The sequence below is a fragment of the Stenella coeruleoalba genome (assembly GCF_951394435.1).
Source record: "Stenella coeruleoalba genome assembly, chromosome: 14".
Taxonomy (NCBI): Eukaryota; Metazoa; Chordata; class Mammalia; order Artiodactyla; family Delphinidae; genus Stenella; species Stenella coeruleoalba.
In genome coordinates this window covers 43,059,706-43,086,022 of record NC_137160.1, presented here as the reverse complement: position 1 = coordinate 43,086,022, position 26,317 = coordinate 43,059,706, and the positions used below count along the sequence as shown (strand labels likewise).

The window sequence follows — 26,317 nt, the reverse complement described above, 5'->3', positions numbered from 1 at the left end:
GTGCATCTTAAGACAAAACCAAAAACAGTGGCACATGGTAAGTACTTAGTAAATATTTCTGCTAATCTATCATTATAGTTATGATGATATAAAAACATGTAAAAACATAATGTTTTTATCACATGGAGTTCACAAGAGTGATAAAAAATATTAAAACCCTAGTAATCTAGCTCATAGTCTTCATGAAACCAAGAAGTGTAAATTAATTCGTTAGTAAGAATACCTCAATATTTTTTTATAGTCAGCTTAGCAGACTATAAAAAAATACCATAGGCTGTTAAGAAAGATTGAAATAATGCCATTTGCAGCAACATGGATGGACCTAGAGATTATCATGCTAAGTGAAGTCAGACAGAGAAAGACAAGTACCATATGATATCACTTTTATTTGGAATCTAAAATATGACACAAATGAACTTATTTACAAAACAGAAACAGATTCACAGACATAGAAAACAAACTTAAAGTTGCCAAAGGGGAAAGCGGGTGGAGGGATAAATTTGGAGTTTGGGATTAGCAGATACAAACTATTATATATAAAATAGAAAAACAACAAGGTCCTACTTTATAGCACAGGGAAATACATTCAATATCCTATAAGCCATAATGGAAAAGAATATATATATATACACATATATATATGTGTATATATATATATATATATATATATATAGCTGAATCAGTTTGCTGTACACCAGAAACTAACAACATTGTAAATCAACTATACTTCAATTTTTAAAAAAAAACCGTATGGGAATTCCCTGGTGGTCCAGTGGCTAGGACTCCAAGCTTTCACTGCTGAGGGTGTGGTTCAATCCCTGCTCAGGGAACTAAGATCCCACAAGCTGCAGGATGTGGCCAAAAAAGAAAAGAAACAAAAAAAATACCATAGGCTGGGTGGCTTAAACAATAGACATTTATTTCTCACAGTTCTGGAGGCTGGGAAGTCCAAAATCTAGGTGTCAGCAGATTTTGTTATTGGTGAGGGCCCTCCTTCTGGCTTGTTGATGGCCACCTTCTTGCTGAATCCTCATGGCAGAGACAGTGAGCTCTGGTCTCTTCCTCTTCTTATAACAGTACTAATCTGCTCAGGACCCCATCTAAACCTAATTACCCTCAAAGATCCACCTCCAAATACCATCACATAAAGGGTTAGGGCTTCAGCATGAATTTTTGGGGACACAAACATTCAGCCCATAACAATAAGTATGCAATAATATAAATATAAATAAGAATACAGAGAAATAGCTAGTAAAACACACATATAAAACATGCAAATACAGTAATTAAAGATATTAATTTGAACTCTATAGTGATGTATTATTTTTCTATCTTAACACAATGTCTGACATAGTGTAAGCTCTCAGTAAATATTTTTTGAATCAGTCTATTAGCAAATTTCTCAACTGATGGTCCCCCATGCAAAGAAGATGTGGAGGAACTGGCACACTGGGATGGTGTTAGTGGTAGAATTTACACATTACAAAGCAACTTGGTAGTGGCATCTTACCTCTCATAATAAATTTCATAATTTCTCTGAGAAGACTTCTTTGAGCTATCCAAGCAGAGTCAATCACACCATCCTTTATATCACTAGACCACACTATCTCTGGACCACACCTCCATTGCTATAGATACCATATTATATTTCTTTGTTTATATGACTGATACTCATGAGATTGGGCATTCCTTAAGGGCGAGGGTTACATTCACAGGACCTTACTAGAAACTCAATACATGTGTCTTAGTTTGCTAGGGCTGTCATAACATAACACCATACACTGGATGGCTTAGACAGAAATTTATTTTCTCACAGTTCTGGAGGCTGGAAAGTCTGCCATCAAGGACCTTCAGGGTTCAGTTTCTGGTGAGGGGTCTCTTCCTGGCTTACAGACAGTCACATTCTCACTGTGTCCTCACATGGCAGAGAGAGTGAGCAAGAGATCAAGTATTCTAGTGTCTCTTCTTATAAAGGCACCAATCCCGTCATGAGAGCACCACCTTCATGACCTCACCTAACCCTCATTACCTCCAAAATGTCCTGTCTACAAATACCATTACATTGGGGATTAGGGTTTCAACATATGCATTTGAGGGGGACAGAAAATCAGGCCATAACAATATGTTTGTTGAACTGAAAAATGAGTGGTTGACAAGTGGATCAGAATACTCATGTTAGCTCCTCAGTATATCCTTTCCTCACTAATAAAGTCTATATGGGGAGCAAAATTATAGTAAAAAGAGCAACTTTATGTCTGAATTTGCTCATCACTATTTCCCCAGAACTTAGCACAGTGCATCTATGGGCACTCAATAAATATCTGATGAATAAATTAGTGAATAAATTGTAGTTTGAGAAGCATAGGCAAGATGTTCTTAACAAATAAAGTCTTCAAGCCAGGTGCAGCTCTTCTTTTTAGAGATAGACTTGTCAAGTGAGCCAAACTACTAGGCAGCTTCTCTCCTAGACAGAGTTTTAAAGCAGTGAGCAGTCCAGTAACATAGCTCCTATAGGACAAGCAGTATTATTTCACGTTCATTCGGTGATATTAGAGGTATTGCACTAATTCTGAAGGACAACTGTACATTGTATTTTACAGTTGCTGAGTTTAACTTGCTCCAGATTATACAGTGTAGTAATTTGCTGCAGAGTTACTGTAGACAACTAAATAAAACCCAGGTAATCAGATAAAATGAAGGAAATGTTTAGTTCTTATATCTACTATATTTTGATATGCCTCTAAATGTATTTCACCTTGTCCCCTTGACACATCCTTAATACATGCAAGAAGGTCAGAGTCTTATATATAAAATCATACTATGCTTTGACAGTATTTCAAGAGCGTGTTCTCCAGAAATTTCAGTCTCAAGGCTTTTTGATTTTAAAACTACCTTAGGGGGATTCCCTAGCGGTTCAGTGGTTAAGACTCTGCACTTCCATTGCAGGGGGCACGGGTTCAATCCCTGGTTGGGGAATTAAGAAACTGCAAGCCAAGTGGCACGGCCAAAAATTTGTAACGAAATTTTTTTCCTAAAGTAGTCAAACTCTTAGAAACAGAAAATAGAATGGCTGTTGCCAGGGGACAGAGGAAGGGTGAAAAGAGGAATTATTCAATGGATATAGAGTTTCAGTTTTGCAGGATGAAAAAGTTCTAGAGACCTGTTGCATAGCATAACAAGGTACATATAGTTAACACTACTGAATCGTACAGTTAAAAATGGTTAAAATGGAAAATTTTTTAAATTTATTTATTTTTAAAATTATTTTATTTATTTATTTTTGGCTGCATAGGGTCTTCGTTGCTGCACGCGGGCTTTCTCTAGTTGCAGCAAGTGGGGGCTACTCTTCGTTGCATTGCACAGTCTTCTCATTGTGGTGGCTTCTCTTGTTGCGGAGCATGGGCTCTAGGCACGTGGGTTTCAGTAGTTGTAGCACACGGGCTCAGTAGCTGTGGTGCACGGGCTTAGTTGCTCCATGGCATGTGGGATCTTCCTGGAGCAGGTCTCAAACCCATGTCTCCTGCATTGGTAGGCGGATTCTTAACCACTGCGCCACCAGGGAAGCCCAAAATGGAAAATTTTATGCTTTTTTTTTAACCACAGTCAACAAACAAACAAACAAAATTGGTATGTGGGTAAACCAAATACCAATTTATATGCCAAATATATAGTTCCATGCCTCCCAGTTTGGGAAATTACAATTGTTGGTGAAATTTAGGAAAGAAGTATCATGTCACTGGTGAAGCCCTTGAGGTTTCAAAAATAAAGTATTTAAATATAGAGACTGAACAATGCTTCTCCCTGTTGCTTTTGTTTCCCCACCCCCAGGTCTCTCTCCAGACTTCCGATGAAACTTAGAGCACACAGCTTTGTTTGCTTGTTTTTTCCCCCATTTGCAGTTGTACATTCTCTTAGATATTTACTGATTTGAGTTGCCAGTCTGAGTTAGCATCACTTCTTTATAGGAATTTTGATGGAACTCTTAGGACGAGAAGGCAGTTCTTGTTTTTGTTATGGGTACTGTTGAAACCGAGCAGGATCCTGTGGGACCCTCCCAGGTACAACAGCCTTTCTGTGTCTCCCCATTTCTTGTTTGTAGGAAAAAGACTTCAGCTTCTTAGACCTGCTTTGAGTTCCAAAGGGCAGATTCAAACTGTTACTAATCAGGGAAATGAGGGAATGCAGAAACAAAGGAAAAGCAGTCAGAAAGAATAGTGCAGCGATGGGGCAGAGTTCTGGTTCCTCCTAGGGGGGGATATGCATAGCAGTCTGGTATATATCTCTGAGCTCTTCTACAGAAACTAAGGCCCCCATTCAGTGTGGAGGATGGTGACTTCAGGCTGGGCACAAGCATGTGGACACCAGAATGATTGGAGCCAGAAGGCTGATAATTGGGATTCCTGGAACGCCACCCTGTTACCTTACCACCAACCAATCAGAAGAAAGTCATACACCCTGCAGCCCTCCCCGCAAATTTTGCCAATAAAAACTCTTCCCCAAAAACCATAAGGGAGTTTGGGCTTTTTGAGCTCGAGCTGTCCGTCTCCTTGCTTGGCTCCGCAACAAACCTTTCTCTGCTCCAAACTCTGATGTTTCTGCTTGTTTGGTCTCACCGTGCACCAGGCACAGGAATTTGGGTTTGACAACACTGTTGTTGTTGTTTTTCACACTAAATACCCTGAGCTTAAATAATTTCGCCTTTGGGGACCACCAGGAGGGAAGAGTTTGCCTGAAGCAAACTAGAGGACAGACTTCCAGCAAGTTCCAACAGCATGGTGCCACAGTGACTTCTCTGCCACCCTGTGAGCCACAGCTGGGCCCTTCTCCAGCAAGATCTGGACAAAGATCTGGAGGTGGAGGTAGAGTCCTTCTTTGGGTACTCTATCTCAACCCTGTATTATTATTTTTTTTCTTTTAAATACGGAATGCATCATGAATTCGAGTGTCATCCCTGCACAGGGGCCATGCTAATCTTCTCTGTATTGTTCTGATTTTAGTACATGTGCTGCTGAAGAAAGCACTCAACTCTATATTCTTTAGAATTCGCTTTTTTTACTTTAATTTTTGTTGGAGTATAGTTGATTTAGCATGTGGTGTTAGTTTCAGGGGTCCAGTAAAGTGAATCAGTTATACATATGTCCACTCTTTTTTAGCTTCTTTTCCCATATAGACCATTACAGAGTACTGAGTAGAGTTCCCTGTGCTATACAGTAGGTCCTCATTAGTTTTCTATTTTACCTATAGTAGTGTGTATATGTCAATCCCGATCTCCCAATGTATCCCCTCCCCCTTTACTTATCATGTTAATCCCCTAGTAGAGTTAAAAATTCTTCATATTAAACTTTCTCTGTTCAAATGATTGTTGGTTCAAATCTCTTTCCTGATTGGACCCAGACTGAAAATCAGAGACTGTTACATTGTCCTGAGTACCTTCAATAAAGTACAACAAGAAATTTGCATGCTCTCATTGAGACTTTCCTGGATGCAGGTAGAGAAAAAGAAGAATTGGAAAGTGAGAATGCTGAGGTCCAACTCAAGAAAGTAATCATCTGCTGGACCAAAGTGAAGAGCTCAAGTTCCCTGATTCCCTTCCCTTTCTGTGCGTAAGATTACAGCGTTGACTGAGAAAGGGTGAGATCCTGGCCACTGGGGAGGAATGAATGGAGGATTGGGGGTACCCTGCCTTGCTGAGCTGTACCACAGTGCCACGCACTGGCTCCCCTCCTGACAAACAGGATGGCAATGCCATGGCAAAGTATATTGGACTGGAATTCAGTCTGGGGGGTAGAGTGATATTCTAGAAGACAGAGAGCAAGAGTTCTCTGCCAGCCCAGCCAGTTTCTCCATCTACACTGTCCTAAGACAAAGCTTGTCAAACAGAGTGCCCTGGATAAGTGTTATCCCCAGAGTTGCTGCTAACAAATAGAAAATCTGAGGGTCGCCCAGTCTTGTCTTCAATTTAGCAGCCCCATGACCTGACACATTTTTTGGTGTTTACTGTGAGGAAGTTCCCCTAAAATGAAACTGATAAACAGATGACTACAGTTTTATCAGAAATGTAGCACCAGCAGAAACCCAACCTGTGACAGGCCTGTGATTCATTAAAATCAACAGGGCAGCATTTACCAAAATTCATCAAACTAGATGATCAAAGTAGGTGCATTTTCTCATACATAAATAATACTTCAATAAAGCTGATTTTTAAAAATTAATAAAAAGTAAAAATAAAATCAATAAGGCAGAATGTCCTAATTCCTTAGAGTCTCAAGAAGAGTCTCATTTTGGTACCCCAATACCTTTAACAAAAAAATGAATTGCAAATGAGATAGACGCCTTCCTTCTCCTTAGACAGGCTAGTCTATGCTAATGTCCTTTTAGGTGTTCCCCTGGCAACAGTAATTATCCCAGCAGGTAATATCGGAGACCCAGATTCATTGACAACGGGATTCTCACCACTCTCAAGTCAACCATGAGACTCAGTTGTTCTCTGCTTTGCTTCATTAACTCTGTCCAACAGCAGACGGTACATATTCTATGGTTCCTTCTCCTTTCTCCACGTTCTAAATGGAAATTCTTATTGTATTTGTTTTGCATTGTGGCACATGAGAGATGGTTGATAGGGATTACATTTATGATTTAGCCTAAGACTGCAGGATGGGACTTCCCTGGTGGTCCAGTGGGTAAGACTCCAAACTCCGAATGCAGGGGACCCAGGTTTGATCCCTGGTTGGGGAACTAGATCCCACGTGTATGCCTCAACTAAAACTTGGCACAACCTAAATAAATAAATAAATAAATAAATATTTTAAAAAATTCATTACCATATGCAGAGAGTGAGAAAGCAAATGTGGCAAAATATTAATTTAAAAAAAAAACACTGCAGGATGATGAGATATTAAAATTGGACCGGGGAATTCCGTGGCCATCCAGTGGTTGGGACTCTGAGCTTTCACTGCCAAGCGCACGAGTTCAATCCCTGGTGGAGGAACTAAAATCCCACAAGCCGTGGGGCACGGCCAAAACAAACAAACAAAAGCAAACAAACAAAACTGGACTAGATTAAGACTCAACTAAAGGAAGAAGTAAGAGATATTGCACTGGAAAAAATAGTAGTCTTGTGACATTGCCTCTAGAAGCACAGCTGGAAGGGGCTTTAGATTGTCTCCTTTTGAGGAAGTACAAATGCATATGTATTGAGGGGGAAATGGCTGGAATAATTAACTTTAAGAACAGAAAGAAGAGTGGTTATGTTCTGAACTGTTCTTCTAGTTCCCTAAAAATTAGGCTTTGTTTGCTTTTAAAAACTGGTGTGAAGCTTTTGCCTCCACTGTTATACTAGAACTAATCTTGTAATAGTTGCCTTTGTCCTGGCTGTGAGCCCAGAACCGAACAATGCACAGAAGATGTCAATAAATGTGTGAAGTAAATGAAAGCAAAAAAGGAAAAAGAAAAAGGGAGGAGGAGGAAGGGAGAAGGTGGGTAGGAGGACAAAGGACGGGGAGAGGGATCTTTTTCTTCTATAACTTTCTCTCAAACATCATCAAAGAAAATTTGGAATGTGAGTTGATTTGTTGAAATCTCTTGCCATTTCTGGTCTAATCTATAGCTCTGCCTCTGAGGACAGCATAGTTTATCCAGTGAAACAACTTTAGCTGCATTCAGAATATGTTTTTCACTGCTGGCTTGCTCTCTACAGATTGGCTTTCTACGCCTGGGGAAGGAAGGAGGTGGCTGCCCCACAGCTCCTGTTAACATACCTTCCAAGTTAATGTAAGCAGATAAATAAGGGGGTCTCCGGAGAAAGAGAACCAGGAACTGCTTTCTTGACATAAGAGAAGCCATTTTGGTCTCAGACATTTTGTGATCTGAGCCTGGCCACAATGCTTGCCCTTGAACAGGTCTCAGTATTAATGATCATAAGGGAACAAAGGAATTCAGGAAGAGAGAAAAGCACAGTGATAAAACAGAGTCCTAGTTCCTCCTCAAGGGATATACATAATAATATATCTTTCAGTGCTGAAGGAACTAAGCACCCCCCCACCCCGCCCCGCCCTGACCAGGTGCAGGACGGAAGAAATGTGATGTTGACCCTTTTGACTTCAATCAACTAAATCTTGGACTCTGTCAACCTTTGCCCCAGTTCTATGCTGAATTCTCCTCTGCTCAAGCCCCTTCACAAATATGCATGTACCCTTAGCTTAAAACTTCCCCAATTTTGCTGATCAGGTAGACAGTGCTTTAGGAGAGATCCCTGGTGTTCTCCTTACTTGTTGCAAGTAATAAGTCCTTCCTTCTCCCAACCTTTGGCTTGGTTGTGTCTATTGGCTAGATACCCACCAAGAGGCGAACCCAGTTTTCAGGCAACATTAATGTACTTAATGGAGACTGACTAGAATATAGGGATCTCAATTGCATATTCTTGAAGCTGTGACAGTCTCAAGTTGGGACTATACACACCTCTATGTTAATCGATTTGTAACACGGAGGTTTTACTTCACAGGATACATAGGCCCAATGGGGTTACTAATAGGAATATTATATAAAATGACAGCTGTATAATAGTACATAAAAATGCTGCTGATATGGAATTAAATGTAAGGTAAATAGCATGAAAATGCATATTTATAATGACATTTATGAAGGAGTTGAAATTTAACTGTCCCAAACAGGGGTAGACTAAAAAGGTGAATTCCTTTATTTTCTATGTTTAATTAGATCTCACTTTTGAGTTTCCATTTGTGCTAATTTGCAGAGCTGTGAGGAGGGAATTTAAACTTGCAATGGAAAGTAACTCAGTTCCTTATCTTCTGGGAAGTAGAACCACTTTTGCAGTGTTTTTTTCTCCTTTACCTTCCCCTTGTCCTTCTAAAGTGTTGATTCAGTTAGGAAAATGGGTCAGGGTCCAGTCAGGAAAGAAAGCTCTCAATAAGTAGTTCAAAAGAAAATGTTTAATACAGAAAATTAATTACAAAGATGTCAGAATTGCTGAAAGACCAAGTGTGATAGCAAGGCAAACACAGAAGCCACTGAGAAAAGGCAGGGACTGTCCAGCAGGAACCAGGATCATAGAAGAAAGGGTGATCTCCCAAAAGCTGGAACTGAAACAGGAGGGAAGGAGGCAGGGGACAACCTTTAAAAGAATGATATAGCCATAGGACATGACAAAAACTGGTTAGAACTAACTAGATCCAAGATGGCAGAAGATTTGACTTCCATTGGACTTTGAGCCTCATTATATGCTCATTGTAATACATTAGCATAAGCTAAGTGACACACACACACACACACACACACACACACACACACACACACACACACGCCAGCACCATGACAGTTCTGAGGCCAACCATCAAAGATCAAAAAGTGGGTGGTGGCCCAATTCCTGGAAATCTCCACCCCTTCCCCAAAATAGTTGGAATAATCCTCCCCCTCATTAGCCTATGAAATTATCCAGCCCATAAAAACTAACCATGCCATATTTCTGTGCCGCTCGCCTTCTGAGATGGCCTACACTCTGTCTGTGGAGCGTGTTTCTCTCTAAATACATCCACTTCTTACCTATCACTTTGTCTCTCACTGGATTCTTTCTGTGATGAGACATCAAGACCCTGAGCTTCGGACTTCCCTAGCCGTCCAGTGGTTAAGACTCCTCACTCCCGATGCCGGGGGTCCAGATTCATCCCTGGTCAGGGAACTAGATCCCATATGCATGCCGTAACCAAGAAGCCTGCATGCCACGACTAGGAAGTCCCCATGCTGCAACTAAGACCCAGAGCAGCCTAAATAAATAAATAAATTTAAACAAAAAAGAACCTGAGCTTCATTAAGTCCTGAGACCACGTGTGTGATGTCGATTAAAAGATGGTGGGTTCAAGTCCCAATCTGAGGTCCACAGTTTCAGAAACATGGAAGAAATGAGGCCACTGCCAGAAGCAAAGAGAGGGTAAAATTCTGTCACCCAATTGCAATGCGTGTGTGTAGGGGGGTGTTTCCCATATGCTAAACAATTCTCAGATGTCAGCTGAGAGTCCTACAATTCAACTCAATTCTGATACCTACCTGAATATAGTGCCAGATCCCACAGGTTAAGGGCTCAGTCCTACAAGACTGCCCATCCCCCTGCCCACTTCAGACACCAGATCAAAAGTCCAGGTTGTCACCTGTGCTTCTGACCCATTAGCTATAAATCAGAGGTTTCCACTACTCCTTACTTGGGTTTGATTAATTTGCTAGGGTGGCTTACAGAACTCAGGAAAGCAGTTTACTCACTAGATTACTGGTTTATTATAAAAGGATATGTACAACTCAGGAACAACCAGATGAAGCGACGTGTAGGGCTAAGGATGGGGGAAAGGATGCGGAGCTTCCATGCTCTCTAACCAGGCCACTTTCCTCAGTTTCCATGTGTTCACCAAGTCAGAAGCTCTCTAAACCCTGTCCTTTGGGGTTGTTACGTAGGCTTCATTACAGAGGCATCATTGAGTAAATCATTAACCATTGGTGAGGGAACTCAAACTCCAGCCCCTCTCTCCCTGGAGGTCTGGGTGTGGTACTAAAAGTTCCAACCCTTTAAGCACTTGGTTGGTTCCTCTGGAGACCAACCTCCAACTTCTGGGGCTTTCCCAAAGTCACCTTAGTAACATAAAAAAAGATACCTTTACTGTTCTTATCAATTAGGAAATTCAAAAGGTTTTTAGGAGAGCTCTGTGCCCAAAACAGGAACAAAGACCAAATATATATTTCTTATTATAAATCACAGTATCACAGAGGGAGAAATACCTTGACTTCTTCCTTCCTTCTCCCTTCCAGTTTCTCTTCAATGCCTCCCACTGGCTGAATATAGCAAGAAGTCAGTTGGTAAGGGAAAATGGGATACAGTTTGCAAGGGTTAACTCCAGCAATACAGAGCAGAATAGAGGACTGAGGGGGGCAGGGCAGGGGGAACAGATCTGGTAGTCATTAAGCAAATACCTAGCTCAGATACTCTGAGCTACAAATAACAAAAGAGCCAACTGAGAATGGCTTAAACTATTAGAAAGGTTTAACAGGAGGTAGGGTAGGGAATTCCCTGGCAGCCCAGTGGTTAAGACTTCACTGTAGGGCGGTTTCAGGGCTGATGAGATTAATGCTCAATTACATCAAGGACCTCCGTTCTTCAATCTTTCAGCTCTGACATCTTCAGTCCTTTGGCTTATCCTCTGGGTTGTTCTTTTCATGGTTTCATGATGGTTGCAGAGTTTCAGGCAGCGTAGATAGACAGAATAACATCCAGAAGTAGCATGGAATTGTTTATTCCTATTTGTTTTTTGATCAGCAAAGGAAAGCACTTGCTGAAGCCCCTCAGAAGAATTCCTGTCACACCTCCTTGATCATAATTGAGTCACAGGCCCAGGCCTAAATGTGTAAGAAGAAATAACCCATCCAGATTGGCTCATCTCAATCATGGGTTTCCCCCTTGAGCTGAGAATAAGGGTTACCTCCTAAAAGATAGAGCTGGGAGAAAAATAGAAGCTACCTAAACAAAAATCATGATTTGTTAGAGTGGGGGATGGAAGTAGGATTTATGAATGCTTGTTGGGAATTCCCTGGTGGTCCAGTGGTTGGGACTCTGTGCTTTCACTGCTGAGGGTGTGGGTTCAATCCCTGGTTGGGGAACTAAGATCCTGCAAGCTGTGCAGTGCGGCCAAAAAAAAAATGCTTGTTGATAGGAACATGGTGCCAATTATGGTTTCCCTTTCACATTTTTATTCACTTGAACTCCTTCTTACTTAGCCTGAGGCATCCATCTGCCTGTGTATGTGTGTGTGCGCGCGCACGTGCTGAGGTGAAGAGGGGAAAAGAAGAAATTAGTATTAATTTAACAGGAATGTAAAGAACTTTGCTTTTTTTTTTTTGGAAAAAAAGAACATTTCCAAAACAAGCTTAAACAATTAAATTATATGCCTTCAGTGAATAGGTTATTTATGTACATGATCAGGAGTAATATTGAAAATATTTGGACTTCCCTGGTGACACAGTGGTTAAGAATCTGCCTTCCAGTGCAGGGGACACAGGTTTGAGCCCTGGTCCAGGAAGATCCCACATGCCGCAGAGCAACTAAGCCTGTGCGCCACAACTACTGAGCCCACTAGCCACAACTATTGAGCCTGCACTCTAGAGCCTGCGAGCCACAACTACTGAGTCTGTGTACCACAACTACTAAATCCTGCGCGTCTAGAGCCTGTGCTCCACAAGAGAAGCCACTGCAGTGAGAAGGCCCCGTTCGCCGCAACTAGAGAAAGCCCGCGCACAGCAACAAAGACAGCCAAAATCAAAGTAAAGACAGCCAAAAATAAATAAATAAATAAAATTTAAAAAAAAAATTAAAAGAAAAAGAAAATATTTAACAACTGGAACCAGATGGGCACTGGCCATTCAGAACAGACTATTGACCAATCAGGGACTAGGCTGAAAAGGACTAGAAGAGCTGCACCTGCACGGCTGCCAAGCAGCTGAAGGTCAGCACCGCACATGGTACTAATTTAAAAAGATACAAAAGGGTAGACAGTGAAAGATAAGCCTCTCTTCTATTCCATCTCCCAGCTTCCCCATTCACTTCTTCAAAGGCAGTCACTTTTATCAGCAAAACTTTGAAGGTTTTATACCAAGACAAATCCAGGCTTTGTAAAGAAAGTAATTAATTTTCTAAATCCACTTATCTCCCCCTTTAGTATGTTAGTTACCGGGCTTAGTAGACTTGACTGAAGAGTTTTACATATGGGAGCAGCACCCAATCAACCCAATCAGCCATAAACAGCAAAGGGAAAGGTCCATTCTTTCCAGTCCAAGGGATTGTGAAATAAAATCCATATTTTATGGCAAGACAAAAATGTAAACATAAACAATTCTTCTCTGACCTTTGGCTTCCTCTCTCCCACCACTGTGCATCATGTATCTGCATTATGCATCGACCAAACCTCCCCCATCAGCAGGAATACCTGTTGAACCATAAAGAGTGATGTTCTCCTTAGCATCAACAAGACAACTCCTTAAAAGATAACGTTACTCCTTGAGCTTGTAAGGGGTCACGTGACCCACCACGATGACATGACACTTAGATCTGGATTATGTAAACTGTCAATAATGTCATCTGATGTACTGTCCTCTGTCTCAGAAAACTTATAAAACTGTGCCTTGACTTCTAATAGGCAGAACAGTTCTCAGAGCTTTTTGAGATACTCTTCCCAGGTCATAATGCTCAAATTTGGCTCGAATAAAATTTTCCATTTCTTTCTTAGATCGACTGATTAATTTTCATCAACAGGATTATGGTTGGAACAAAAAGTTGAAGAAAGGTGTGTTAGGTTGAGAGGAGAGATGAGCGCTGGGGACAAGGCCTTGAACCGCGCAAGACAGGCCAGAGTAGCCCTCACCATCAGGTACCAGCAGCACAATGCCCAGGACTCATTGCATTTTAGAGAGCAGCCAAAATTATCTTCTCTGCAGAAAAGTCCAGCAAGAATTCAAAGGTGACCTGCAGGTCCAAGATTCCCCAGTCGTGTCTCAAACTCATGTCAGCTACCCTTTGTCCTTCCTCTTATTCCAGATGCCATTTTGAGTGGAGCCAACTGAGGGAAATGGACTATTAACAGATTGAGTGTTTTAACCTAAACTTAAAGGAAATGTTTAAATTATTTCAACAGACTAAGTTTATAAAGCTGGTCTAACATTTAGGGTTTTCCCCCTATGCCCCCAAACTGAGGAGGTTTTATTTACACAGCTGAACGTAATTGGAGTAAATCTGTGATGCTGCCATAAAAATATCAAGTAGTTTTTTGTATGAAATGCTGCCAAGACAGAAGATTGTGTCTTTTGGCATTTATGGTTTATTTTTCTAAGCTTAACTCTCAGTGGGTTACTACATTTTCCTTATACCCACATTTTTGATGTATTTCCACATATGGCCAACTATATGCTTACATGTATGTCAACTGCTTATTTGAGTCTCAGAGTATATGAGAAGTAATACAAACATGTTTGGATTAGGGCATGAGTAAGGCTGCCATTAGAGAAAGAATGAAGCAAGTAAAATTATAAGTCACAAAATTAATGTTCTGGTTAAGGATTCTTAATGAGTAAAGGGAAACATTCTAGTAAGCAGAAAATACCACTTCCTAAAGTGGTCAAAATAAGTAAAATATGATTGGGAATATATTATTGAAAATGTGAAATTTGGAATCAAAGAATCATTTTATAAGAGAATTTGAAAAGCACCTGGACTACTGCGATTAAGTACCCGCCCTCACATCAAGCACTCTTCCTCCTCCCAAGAAATCTGAAGCTAAAATTAGCCTTCTTGCTCTACCTTGTTATGGAGGAAAGGAAGAAAAAAAAATACAAAATGTACTTTGGTGGTGGAGGGAATTCGCTGTTCATTGGACAAATAATTCAGTGAGTATTACTCTAGGAACTGTCATTTAAAGATGAACATTAAGACCCATTTCCTCCATGAGGTTTTCTCTAAGTCCATACAAATCCAATCTTCTTCTTCCTAGCCTCATTATAGTCACTGTTAATGAAAAATTTAATACTTTGGCAAATACCATTTTTTGTCTTTTCATTTTGATAGATATCCAAGAGTATAAATGAATTGAGAGCAAAGTTCATGACACCTGCATAACATCTAACACAGTGCCAAGGACACCGTAGACAATAAATGACAGAATTGAATTAACTAGGCCTTTCAATGGCTTCTATTTATGATTCATTTTGTTCATAGCGGAAAGCTTTAACAAAGCATGGTAATGAAACCTTTTTCTTTTCTGAAGCAAATTGAGGATGCTTTATAATGTTCTAGATTTCTTTAGCTCCATTCATGTGGTTGTGACCTCACCTTATAGAGCTATCAATTGTGTGGATATATCTCGGAATTAAGGGCCCATTAAAAAAAAAAAAAGAAAAAGAAACATTTGGGACTTCCCTGGCAGTCCAGTGATTAAGACTCCGCACTTCCACTGCAGGGGGCACAGGTTCAATCCCTGGTCCGGAACTAAGATTCCCACATGAACCATGGCCAAAACCAAACCAAAACAAACAAACAAAAAAGCATTTAAATTATTGAATAACGGTGAAATGCCTAGGTTCACGCTTCCACCTCATTCTTCTTCAAAGCTGTCAACAAAACAAAGGTGTTGGTGAAAAACCGCATCTGCGACTGTAACTTGTCAGTCACACTGTGTGAAGGTCTAAAGCTGAAACCCTCTCAAGGGGGCTTTAATTTTTCCTCTCCGAAGGATTAAAATCCCATAACGGATTATTACATAACACACCGTGACATGAATCAAACATTCTGACAAGGGCAACAATAAGGATCAAATATTTACTATCATGTAATGCTATTTTTTGAGGAAAAATTCCTGAAAACCCCAATGTATCTGATAGGAGTGGCTCGAAAGGGGATCCCTGCTGTAGGGAAGCTGGGGGTACAGTGAACACCCAGCTGTTAACGTGAAAAGCTGCTGCATACGTCACAGGCCGTTTGCCACGGAGGCCGCCCTCCACCCCCTCATCGGCCCCGCGCTCGCCGCCTCATGTTCGGTGACCAGCGGGGCTGGCTGCAGGCAGCGCGATGCCACGAGAGAGCAGCTGAAGGGGGCGGTGGGATCCACGTGCACCATGAGCCTCGATCCCGGCCCTGTTTAAGGTCGGTGAGCCCAGCACACTCCGCCGGCCACTCCGTTCCAGGCCTCGGCGGCGAAGACGGCAGCGGCTGGACAAGAAGCCCGAGGACGTCTCCCGGCTTCTCTACCAACACTAGCCCGTGAAGCTGGCTCACCTAAGTGAGCGTGTACGCAAGTGGAGTGTAGGGTCGGGGCGGGGAGCGGCGGAAAACCGTAGGTTGCGGCCGAAAGCCGGCTGCGCGGGTGGGGGGCTCGAGGAGGGGGTGGGGAAAAGGAGCCGAAAGGCCGGGGAAAATGACGCCGGCGGCGCAGAAGAGGGCTGAGTCGCGTCTGCCTTGCGGAGCCAGGTAAGGGAGTGGCCTCGGGCGGGGTCGCTCTTTCGGCCGCTGCCTCCCGCCCAGCGCCGCCTCCCCGTCCTGCCTCGGCAAGAGCAGCAGCCCGGGGATTTACCCTCGCCCGGCGCGTGCGGCCGTAACGTCTCGGCTTTCTGTCCCGCCCCGCCCCGTCCCGTCCCGCCCCGCCCCACCCGGCCCGGCCCGGCCCGGCTCCGCCGGGCCCCGCCCCTCCAGGGCCCCGCCTCCTTCCTGGCGCGAGCCGCTTCCTGACGCGATTCCCCGCCCCCTCCTGGTTCACGCAGTGAGTCGGGCCCCGGGCAGACGCCGCCACCTGGGCCGCTGCCGCCGCCATAACCTCGATCCCCCATCTCCCGACATGGCCGAGGAGCTCTCCGCGGCCACGTCCTACACCGAAGATGATTTCTACTGCCCCGTCTGTCAGGAGGTGCTCAAAACGCCCGTACGGACCGCGGCTTGTCAGCACGTGTGAGTAGACGCCCCCTCCCCCGCGCGGAGCCGGGTGGTCGTTTAGGCCCCTCACCCCGCCCCGGACCCTGGGCTGCGGCCTGGCGGGAGCCGAGCCCGCCACGGCCTCCCCGGGCGCCGCTCGGCGCCGAGGGCCCGTTTGCGGCCGGTCGGAGGCCGGGCCGCCCTCCCCCTTAACTCCCGGCCCGCTCCCTGCGCCTGGCCCCTCAGCCGGAGCTCCCGGGCCCCGGAGCTGCCTCGTTGCCGCGCCCCCGGGGCAGTGCCCGGGGCAGTGCCAAGGCCTGTCCCCGTGGCGTCCTCGGGCCCCGAGGCCCCTGTCTTCTCCTGCAGGCCCGGGAGGAATTGCAGGGAACGTGGAGCCTTTTTGTTTCCTAGCAACCTGAGTGAAGGCTGGGGTGTCGAGTGTCAGAACCGGCCGGAGGTGCCCGCACGGCCCGCTCGCCCGGCTCCCCGACCCGCCCCGCTTTCAGGTCTCCCTTTTCCTTTCAGAACCTTGGCCCATCCTTTCCAGATCGAGGAGCTCTCTTCTAACTTAACCTTTCAGACCCGCTTCACAGACCACCTTTGAAAGTGTTTCGATGCGTTCAAAATTTAGTGCAGGTTGGAATGACCTAGAATGGGTTTGCTTCCCTCATATGTTAGAACTGACAGGATTTCCGGGTATTGAAGTGATAGTTTCCCTTTGTTTTACTCTTCTGCTTATTACTTGATTACTACAAGGGTGGAGATGAGAAAGATAGACCGCTGTTGTGAGGAATGAACTGAAATTAAGGCAGTAATCCTACGGGTGATGGAGAACACAGAGGGATTCGGTGAGGTGGCCTGATGCTGTTAGGAAGAACTTTGATAATTAATATAGACTCGTAGGGTGTCCATAAGGGTTAGAAGGAGCCCTTCTGGTAAAGGTGTATAGCATTTCTGACACACCTAGCTGCTGATCAGAGTCCCTGGGGAGCTTTTTAAGTAAACATGCCAATTCCCAGGCTCCATTACAAACTTGTAAAGAATTTCTGGCAGGTGAGGCTTGGAAATCTCTATTTGAAAAAGTACATCCAGGCTTGAAAGTTCTGTGTGCTTACAAATAGCTGAAAAGAGTCGAACAAGTTTCTAAATCGATTTCTCCTTCGACCTTTTTTTTTGGGGGGGGGTTCTATAATTTTGTAAAGAATGGATTGTTGAATTTGGGGTTCGTTTTTTTTTTTTTGCGGTACGCGGGCCTCTCACTGTCGTGGCCTCTCCCGTTGCTTTTTTTGCGGTACGCTGGCCTCTCACGGTTGTGGCCTCTCCAGTTGCGGAGTACAGGCTCCGGACGCGCAGGCTCAGCGGCCATGGCTCACGGGCCCAGCCGCTCCGCGGCATGTAGGATCTTCCCGGACCGGGGCACGAACCCGTGTCCCCTGCATTGGCAGGCGGACTCTCATCCACTGTGCCATCAGGGAAGCCCGAATTTGGGGCTCTTAATCACAAACTTCCTTACAGTTGTTTCTTGAGACCCACTCTTTTCACTCCGATCCCCAGTCTTCCCTGCACTGTTGTCTACCTTATTCCTAATGATAGTGGTTGTGTGAGCCCAAGAGTATGTGACTTTTCACCATACAAGTTATGCCAGTTATATTTTTGCCGCTTACGGGAGATGAATGACAATCTTATTCCTTTATCATTTGGTGCAACAAATGCAGATTGTTAGAAAAATATCTTGAGATGTTTAGGGAGCAGTGTATACTTTTAGTCTTTAATCTGTTAGTGTTTATTATAACTTGATGCCTTTTCTGTGCTTGGGCTGGCAGTGGGTGGAAGAAAGGGAGGGAAGGGAGGGCACAGTGAGGCAGTAGGTCTTTTCTGGACAGAATCATTTCAATTACCTGTTAGGTGATTGACCTCATAGAACTCATTGTAATCTCTAGTTCCCCTCAAAATTCCATGCAGTTTGCTCTAGTTCACTTCCCTTGTGAGACATTTTATTAAATCAAACTGTAGTTTTGGCTTGACGTCAATCAAGGCTGTGGAAAAGAGAGTGAAGATGATTGTTGAGGACTTTTCTTAAATCACCTCCCTGGGCTGGGATGTGAAAAGAAAATATGGAGTAGGTTTTGTTACGAGAACTGGACACTTACTACTCACCCTCCTCCATCCCCTCCTTTACCAGCATTGTCCCCTCTCAAATGAACACACAGTTGGTCTAAGGTTCTGGCTAAACAGTTAATTAAGGTGGAGGGAGAAAAAGTTTTCTTTGGAAAGGGTGGTAATGGTGGAACAGGGTATTGATTGGGAGGAGTTTGGTGGGGAAATAGAATTCTGTTTTAAATAACCTAGTTTAGAATGTCATTTGCTTTTCCCTTTTCACAGAGGACAAACCTGTGCCTTTAAACAAATTTATATTTAGCTACAAAATTAATTTTTTGTTCATGAATAGTGAGAGATGAGGTGATAAGAGCTTTCAGCCCCTGTGCCATTTCAACTGCAGTGAAGGATTTGCCCATTCTAGTAAAAGGAGCAAGTTCATTATCACTAGAATAACTTTACCAAAATATAAATTCTCATTTAATCCTCATTCATTCCTTCAAACAGCAATTGTCGGATGCCTTCTGTGTGTCAGTTACAGGGAATACAAAGTGCTCTTTCTCTGGGACTTCCCTGGCTGTCCAGTGGTTAAGACTCCGTACTGGTTCGATCCCTGGTCGGGGAACTAAGGTCACACATGTCGTGAGGCCAAAACAAAACAAAGTGCTCTTTCTCTGGAGAATGTTAATAGTCTAATGGAGAAGACCTATACATGAATGTGATTGGTATGGAAGAAATTGAGGAGGAGAATTTATGTGAGCCTTGAGAGCAGGTATCTAAATTAGCCTATGAGTTTAGGAGAGATTTCCTGGATGAAGTTATACTTTAGGTCAGAATTGGCATTCAGGGATTGTTGGGGAATACCCTGATTAGGTTTACAGCATATGCAGAGGTGAGGAGGGGTTAAGATACAAACTGTATCCCGATTACAAAGTTTGGCCAAAAGATTGAGTGTGGTAGAGATGGAGCTTAGCGACATTGGCAGGAATTTACTGTGTAAGCCAATTTGAACTTCTTCCTGAAAGCCATAGAGACCTACTGAATAATTTTGGCAGGGGAGCAGCATGATCACATTTAAATTTTAGAATGCTTACTAATTACTAGCCTTGTCTAGCTTGGTACTGGTGAGACTAGTGAAGAGGTCATTCATTGCTCTGTCAGAGAGAAACGATTAGAACCTGAACCAAGGTAATGATAGAGGGAATGGAGAGAAGAGATTCCTGACATTTTAAGGAGATTGTGTAAGATTTGATGATTGTATGTCCAGTAGTTAAGTGTATGTACGTAGATCTGGAATACATGGAACTAAAGCTGTGAGTATGGATGTAGCCCCTGGAGGAGGAGTATAAATTGAAAGATAACAGAGATCTAGATAGAACAAAGTGCTGGAGAATATATATTTAAATGTAGAGTGGAGAAAAGAACAGCCTGAGAAGGAATGGACAAGAATAGGAAGAAAACCAAGATAGAGTGTGACGGGAAACCGAGAAGAATTTTAAGGAAAGGTAATCAGCAGTGTCAGATGCCTTAGAGTGGTCAGATGTTTTTTTTTTTTTTTTTTTTTTTTTTTTTTTTTTGCGGTACGCGGGCCTCTCACTGTTGTGGCCTCTCCCGCTGCGGAGTACAGGCTCCGGACGCGCAGGCTCAGCGGCCATGGCTCACAGGCCCAGCCGCTCCGCGGCATGTGGGATCTTCCCGGACCAGGGCACGAACCCGTGTCCCCTGCATCGGCAGGCGGACTCTCAACCACTGCGCCACCAGGGAAGCCCTGGTCAGATGTTTTGAAAAACATGTAAAGATGAATTAAGAATATGAAAGTTGAGCAGGTATGTTTCAGAAGGTACAGACTGGCATAGTGGTAAGGTATTTATCTCTTGTTTTTTTTCCCTTTGTAATCTTCAAAGACTCTTTGAACCAAACCTCCCTTCTCTATTTTGAATGGTTAAAGAAATAACTCTGTACAGTTAGAAGTAAGCTCTATCACAATGAAAATTACATATAATAACAAGTTGATGCCTTGCCAGATTGTTAAAAATGGAAATCTAATCTGTTTGCTTCGGGGCCTATTTTATTTTTATTTTGTTTTTTGGCCCTGCCAGGTAGTGTTCGGGATCTTAGTTCCCCAACCAGGGATGGAACCTGTGTTCCCTGCACTGGGAGCGCAGGGTCTTAACCACTGGACCAACAGCGAAGTCCCAGGAAGCATCTTTTAAAATGAGCTAATATAAATCAGCCTCCACTTCTCATTAAGCACAGATTTGTATGATTCTTTATTGACCTGCTTTGGATTATCCAGTCCCTGAATTTTCACTTAATATTTCTTACAATTTGAACACCTTTATTGGTATCCTGTTTGGACAGTCATGCTCTAAATACATATTTTCAAAATATCTTCTTTACTACGTACTTGTTATAAATCTGAAAGCCAGGCTTATATGGTTTCTTGCTGATATAATAATTGCTGCTCTAGGCCATCTTTTTTTAAAAATAAATTTATTTATTTATTTTTGGCTGTGTTGGGTCTTCGTTGCTGTGCATGGGCTTTCTCTAGTTGTGGTGAGTGGGGGCTACTCTTCCTTGCGGTGCGCGGGCTTCTTATTGCCATGGCTTTTCTTGTTGTGAAGCACAGACTCTAGGCATGCGAGCTTCAGTCGTTGTGGCACACAGGCTCAGTAGTTGTGGCTCGTGGGCTCTAGAGTGCAGGCTCAGTAGTTGTGGCTCATGGGCTTAGTTGCTCCGAGGCATGTGGGATCTTCCTGGACCAGGGCTCGAACCCATGTCCCCTGCATTGGCAGGCGGATTCTTAACCTCTGCGCCACTAGGGAAATCCCTCTTTGTACTTCTTATCACAGTTCATAATCATAATATTTTTGGGATCAGACGATTTGACTGATGCCATTCTCACCAGTTAGACTGGAAGCTCTTTTTAACAAGTTTTAAAAATATTTATCTATTTATTTTTGGCTGCATCGGGTCTTAGCTGCGGCACATGGGATCTTTCGTTGCAGCACACGGGCTCTACATTGCGACACGCGGGCTTCTCTCTAGTTGTGGCACGGGCTTAGTAGTTGCAGCGCACAGGCTTAGTTGCCCTGCGGCATATGGGATCTTAGTTCCCCGATCAGGGAGATCGAACCCACATCCCCTGCATTGGAAGGCACACTCCTACTAGACTGTAAGCTCTTAAAAGGCAGCAACCCAGGTCTACTTGTACTTACCTGAGCCTACTGTATGTATTTGGTATTGAATAAATGTATGAATGGTGGGTTTGTGTTGGGAGACCACAGCTTACTAGCTGTATCACTTGGTCAAGTCATTTAACTCCTTTCAGCCTGTTTTCTTCTCCATAAAACAGGGGTAGAAACAACCTGTTTCACAGGGTTGTTGCAAGGGCCAAATGAGATAATGTTTGTGAATGATAATATATGTGTTTTATAGTTTTCAAAACCCATAAAAATATAAAATTATGTTTAGTTTAATAACTATAGCATCTAACACAAAAAGCTAGATTATTATTGTAAACAGGAGGCTGTTTCAAGTTTTTTGGTCCAGATATTTATTATCGAAGGTATTATTGTGAATGGAGAATATTGTAATTCACAGCTTTAAAGGTACAAAAGGAAATAATATGATTGTCTCTCACAATCACTGTTACCTTATCTATTCTTCCAGAGAACAGCATACTGTATGTATTCTTTTGTACCTTGCTATTTTCATGTTACTGTATTGGAGGTCATTCTATATCAGTACGTAAAGGGCCTTCTTACTCTTTTTTTTTGGTGGGGGGGAGATTGTAGAGTTTTCATTCATTCAGTAAGCCAACACTGAGTGTCCATTATGTGCCAACAATACTAATGTAGATTCTAGGGTTCAACAAGCCAGACAAAAATTCCTGACCCCATGGAACATATTTAGTGTTCTAGTGTTCCATTGTTTGTTTTTTTTTGTTGTTGTTGTTTTTTTTGTGGTACGCGGGTCTCTCACTGTTGTGGCCTCTCCCGTTGCGGAGCACAGGCTCCGGACGCGCAGGCTCAGCGGCCATGGCTCACAGGCCCAGCTACTCCACGGCATGTGGGATCCCCCCGGACCCGGGGCACGAACCTTTGTCCCCTGCATCGGCAGGCGGACTCTCAACCACTGCGCCACCAGGGAAGCCCCATGTTTGATTATTTTTTTAATTATTAAATTATTTATTTATTTATCCAATCTCTTATCTATGGACACTTAGGTTGTTTCCAATCTTTTGCTGTTACAAATAATGGCACATTGATTAAACTTGTATGAATACCATTTCACATGTGAGAGTTTTTCCTGTAAGATAAATTTTCTCAAGTGGAATTGCTGGGTCAGAGGGTAAATACAAGGGAATTTGTCAGCTGTGTCACACAAGGATGACTATAGCTCTGTTGAAGTGTTTTGTACATGGAAGGTGCTTATGGTTTTGATTTGAGGACTGTGGATTATATCTTGGGTTAAGTAAAATTTTGGATTAGATTAAGGTAAATTAGCATTCATTGCTTTAACAAATATTAATGAATTCCTACTAGGTGCCCAGCTCTGTGTTATACCTACAGTGGTATACGGTTAGATATGATCCCTGCCTTCAGAACTGGCATTGGTGAGACACATTTTAATTCAAATAAACACTCAGATACATGTGCAGTTACAAACTCATAGGTTTAAAGAGAGAGTATAAGAAGGGGACCAGATCTAGGTGGGTTGGTGGGTGGATGGGTACGTAATAAAGACCTTTCTTGAGGAAGTGAAATTGTTGCTGAGATTTGTGATGTGTAGGTGTTAATTTGTGGAGGACTGTGTTTGTGTATAGAGTATTTTGGGGTGAGGGAGCATTCTGGGCAAAGACCCTGAGGTAGAAGGAATGTGCAGGGCCTTGTTTTCAATGAAGTAGCATCTTGCCTTCAGTCTCATATAGGTTTATTTATTTTGAAAGTCTTAGTTTCCTTGTTTGTAAAATAAAGGAACTTTTAAAACATTTATTTATTCTTAAGAATTCAAGATTATATAAAGTTTCTGGAACCCTGCCTAAGTGCTCAATAAATAGTTACTGCTGTTTGTATAGATGTCATGTTGCTTTCCACAAAATTGGGCTAATTTACACAGTGCCATTAAGACTATTAAAGTATATCTGTATTCCATCATCTTTGCCAGCATTTTTTTAAAATTTCTCAAGCTTTTTATTTTCTAGTCTTTCTCATTCCCTTAATATAGTTACGTCTCCTCTAACAGCATAGATGGCTATCTTTTAAAACAGGAGAAAAAAGAGGCAGAGAGCCAACTCATGTTAACCAACCTTACCCTTAGCTGAGTTAAAAAATGCACAAACCAAACACAGGTCAAAGGAAGCCAGTCTCTTCCCCATGACAGCTCAGAATAAGCCAAATAAACCCCAAGGAAACGGCTACATGGGAAAGCCTTCCCATCATCACAGGGACAGGACAGAAAGTGCATGTGACACAATATCAGGAGAGCTGAGAAATCTCTGGATCTTGCCTGAAAAGGAAAGCAGCTAACAAGATGGTTTTGGAGAGGAGGTGGAAAACAGCGCAATGGGACACAGAAAGGGCCTTGGGTTTGTAGCCTAGAAACCCCTCTGCAGGGACCTCTGCTGGTCTCCTTTGCACCCCAGATGGGCAGCCTCCTGGGAGCGTCCACCCATCTGGTCACAGCCCACGTCCACCAGTTACTGCAGCATTTGTTGGTTTACTTCTGCGGCGGCTGAAGGGCCCAATTCATTAGCAAAGGGCAGCAAGGAGTATCTGATTTCTCTCAGGGCTTTCTGGTAAGGCCCGAACTTCGTGTCTGTCCTCGTCTGCTGCTGCTGCTGCTGCTGCTGCCTGGCCCCCCAGGGCCTTGGCGTCCAGCGGGGCGTCACTGCTCGGCCCTGCTGGCGGCCCCGGGGCGGGGGTCTTGGGCGGCTGCTTCAAGCCCCTCACAGATCTCCTGCAGCCGCTGCGGGCTGTTCCCAGAGTAGGTCATGGCGGGAAAAGTCTTCGGCCGCATGGTTAGTCCAGTTTCCTTTGACCATAAATACAATCTTGTTAAAGTGTTTTATTAGCTAAAAAGAAAAAAAAACCCCTGTCAGTAGTATCAGTTCGTTGTAAACACACTTTCACAACAATTCCGGTTTTTTTTAGAAAGCTTTTTTTAAAAAAAATAAATTTATTTTATTTTATTTATTTATTTTGGCTGCGTTGGGTCTTCGCTGCTGGGCACGGGCTTGCTGCTGTGCACGGGCTTTCTCTAGTTGCGGAGAGAGGGGGCTACTCTTCATTGCGGTGGCAACAATTTCGTTTTGAAAATGTTCTTTCCTTCCATTTTTGTAGTTCCTGCAGAGAACTGAACATTTTCCAGAGACTTCATTTTGAAGATCATCTCTACCTCTCGCCTTCTACGCTGCCATCCGCGGCCGCTTGGCCCTCGGCTCCGGGGCCTCGCGGGGGACGCCGGGGTGGCCGGCGGGCGGGGACCCGGGGCACGGGGCGGATGGGCGGGCGGCCCCATCTTCCAGTGCTTGCGCCGTGGCCCAGCGCGCAGCCCGAGCAGGATATTCGCTATGTTGAGCAATTTTTTTTAAGCAATATTTTGTTAGTTTAATGCAGTTCATAATGGTGTCTAGAAGTCGCTTTAAAATTTTCTTTAGTTGCTAGCAACATATGGCTATGTGCATTTTTCCATATTAAATTTTTATATACTAATTTATAATTTTACTGTTCAGAGTGTGTAGGTACATTTGTGATCATTTCTGTGACTATGATTTAATAATAATCTATTGTAATTTATTACTTATTTTACATTATTTTCCTGTCAGTTGCTTTGTTTTTGGTATATTATTACATTTTCTTATACATTCAGATTTGAGATACTTGATTCTCTTTATCTAAAGTTATAATGCTATTCCATTTTTTCTGTTTCTTGAGTCTTTAAAAAAAGTCCATTTTTGGACTTACCTGGAATCTACTAAGATATATGATGTATGCTTTTGAATCTTTATTAATTTGCCTGTCTTATTTAGTTGACCTCAGTATTTCTTAGAGGGCATTCCTTTTCCATTCTTTTAAAAATCTTTTTAGTATATTTGAATTCTTAAAATAATATGATTCTTTGGGATTCTTCACTTTCATTAATTACTTTTACTATTTTTAGCACAGAATAATATGACTTGTTAAAATGTTTTTGGATATAGTAGTATATATACACAAACTTGCCACAAGTACCTGCATGCACACAATGCTGTAAGTCCCATCAGGGTAGGGATTTTCATCACTTTTGTCCCCTGATATGTCCCTAGTTCTGTTATGTAGTAAGTATTTAATATGTATTTATTAAGTGAATATGCATTATAATATACGGATAAGTTAAACTGTTTATTTTGAGACCACTGTAGATTCACATGTAGTTGTAAAATAATACAGAAATTGTGTACCCTGGCCCAATTTCCCCTATTGGTAATGTTTTGTAAATAAAACCGGGATATCTTCCTTCTTAATAGAGTAAAGATAAAGAAAGTTTCCATCACCACAAAGATCCTTCACATGGCTCATTTATAGCCACACCCACTTTCCTCTTGATCCCACCCTGTGCCTCCTTAACCCTTGGCAAGCACTAATGTTCACATGTTCTCTATTTTTTTTTAATTTTAATTTTATTTACTTTTTATTTTTTATTTTTGGCTGCGTTGGGTCTTTGCTGCAACACATAGGATCTTCGTTGCGGCATGCAGGATCGCTCATTGAGCCGTGTGGGTTTTCTCTCTCT

At 42.8% G+C, this 26,317-nt stretch overlaps 1 protein-coding gene across 2 annotated transcripts in view; it reads left to right on the top strand.

The window, feature by feature from the left end:
• Positions 1 to 15,680: 15,680 nt before the first annotated feature.
• RNF138 (ring finger protein 138) overlaps positions 15,681 to 26,317 on the top strand; it is a 44,351-nt gene continuing 33,714 nt past the window's right edge. Inside the window, exons 1-2 of one of the 2 annotated variants that reach the window (XM_079943415.1) lie at positions 15,681 to 15,826; positions 16,297 to 16,480. In XM_079943415.1, the coding sequence (XP_079799541.1) occupies positions 16,371 to 16,480 (110 nt within the window). In that variant the 5' untranslated portion in view covers positions 15,681 to 15,826; positions 16,297 to 16,370. The remainder of the gene's footprint in view (positions 15,827 to 16,296; positions 16,481 to 26,317) is intronic. The other variant, XM_079943414.1, reaches the window with a different exon arrangement.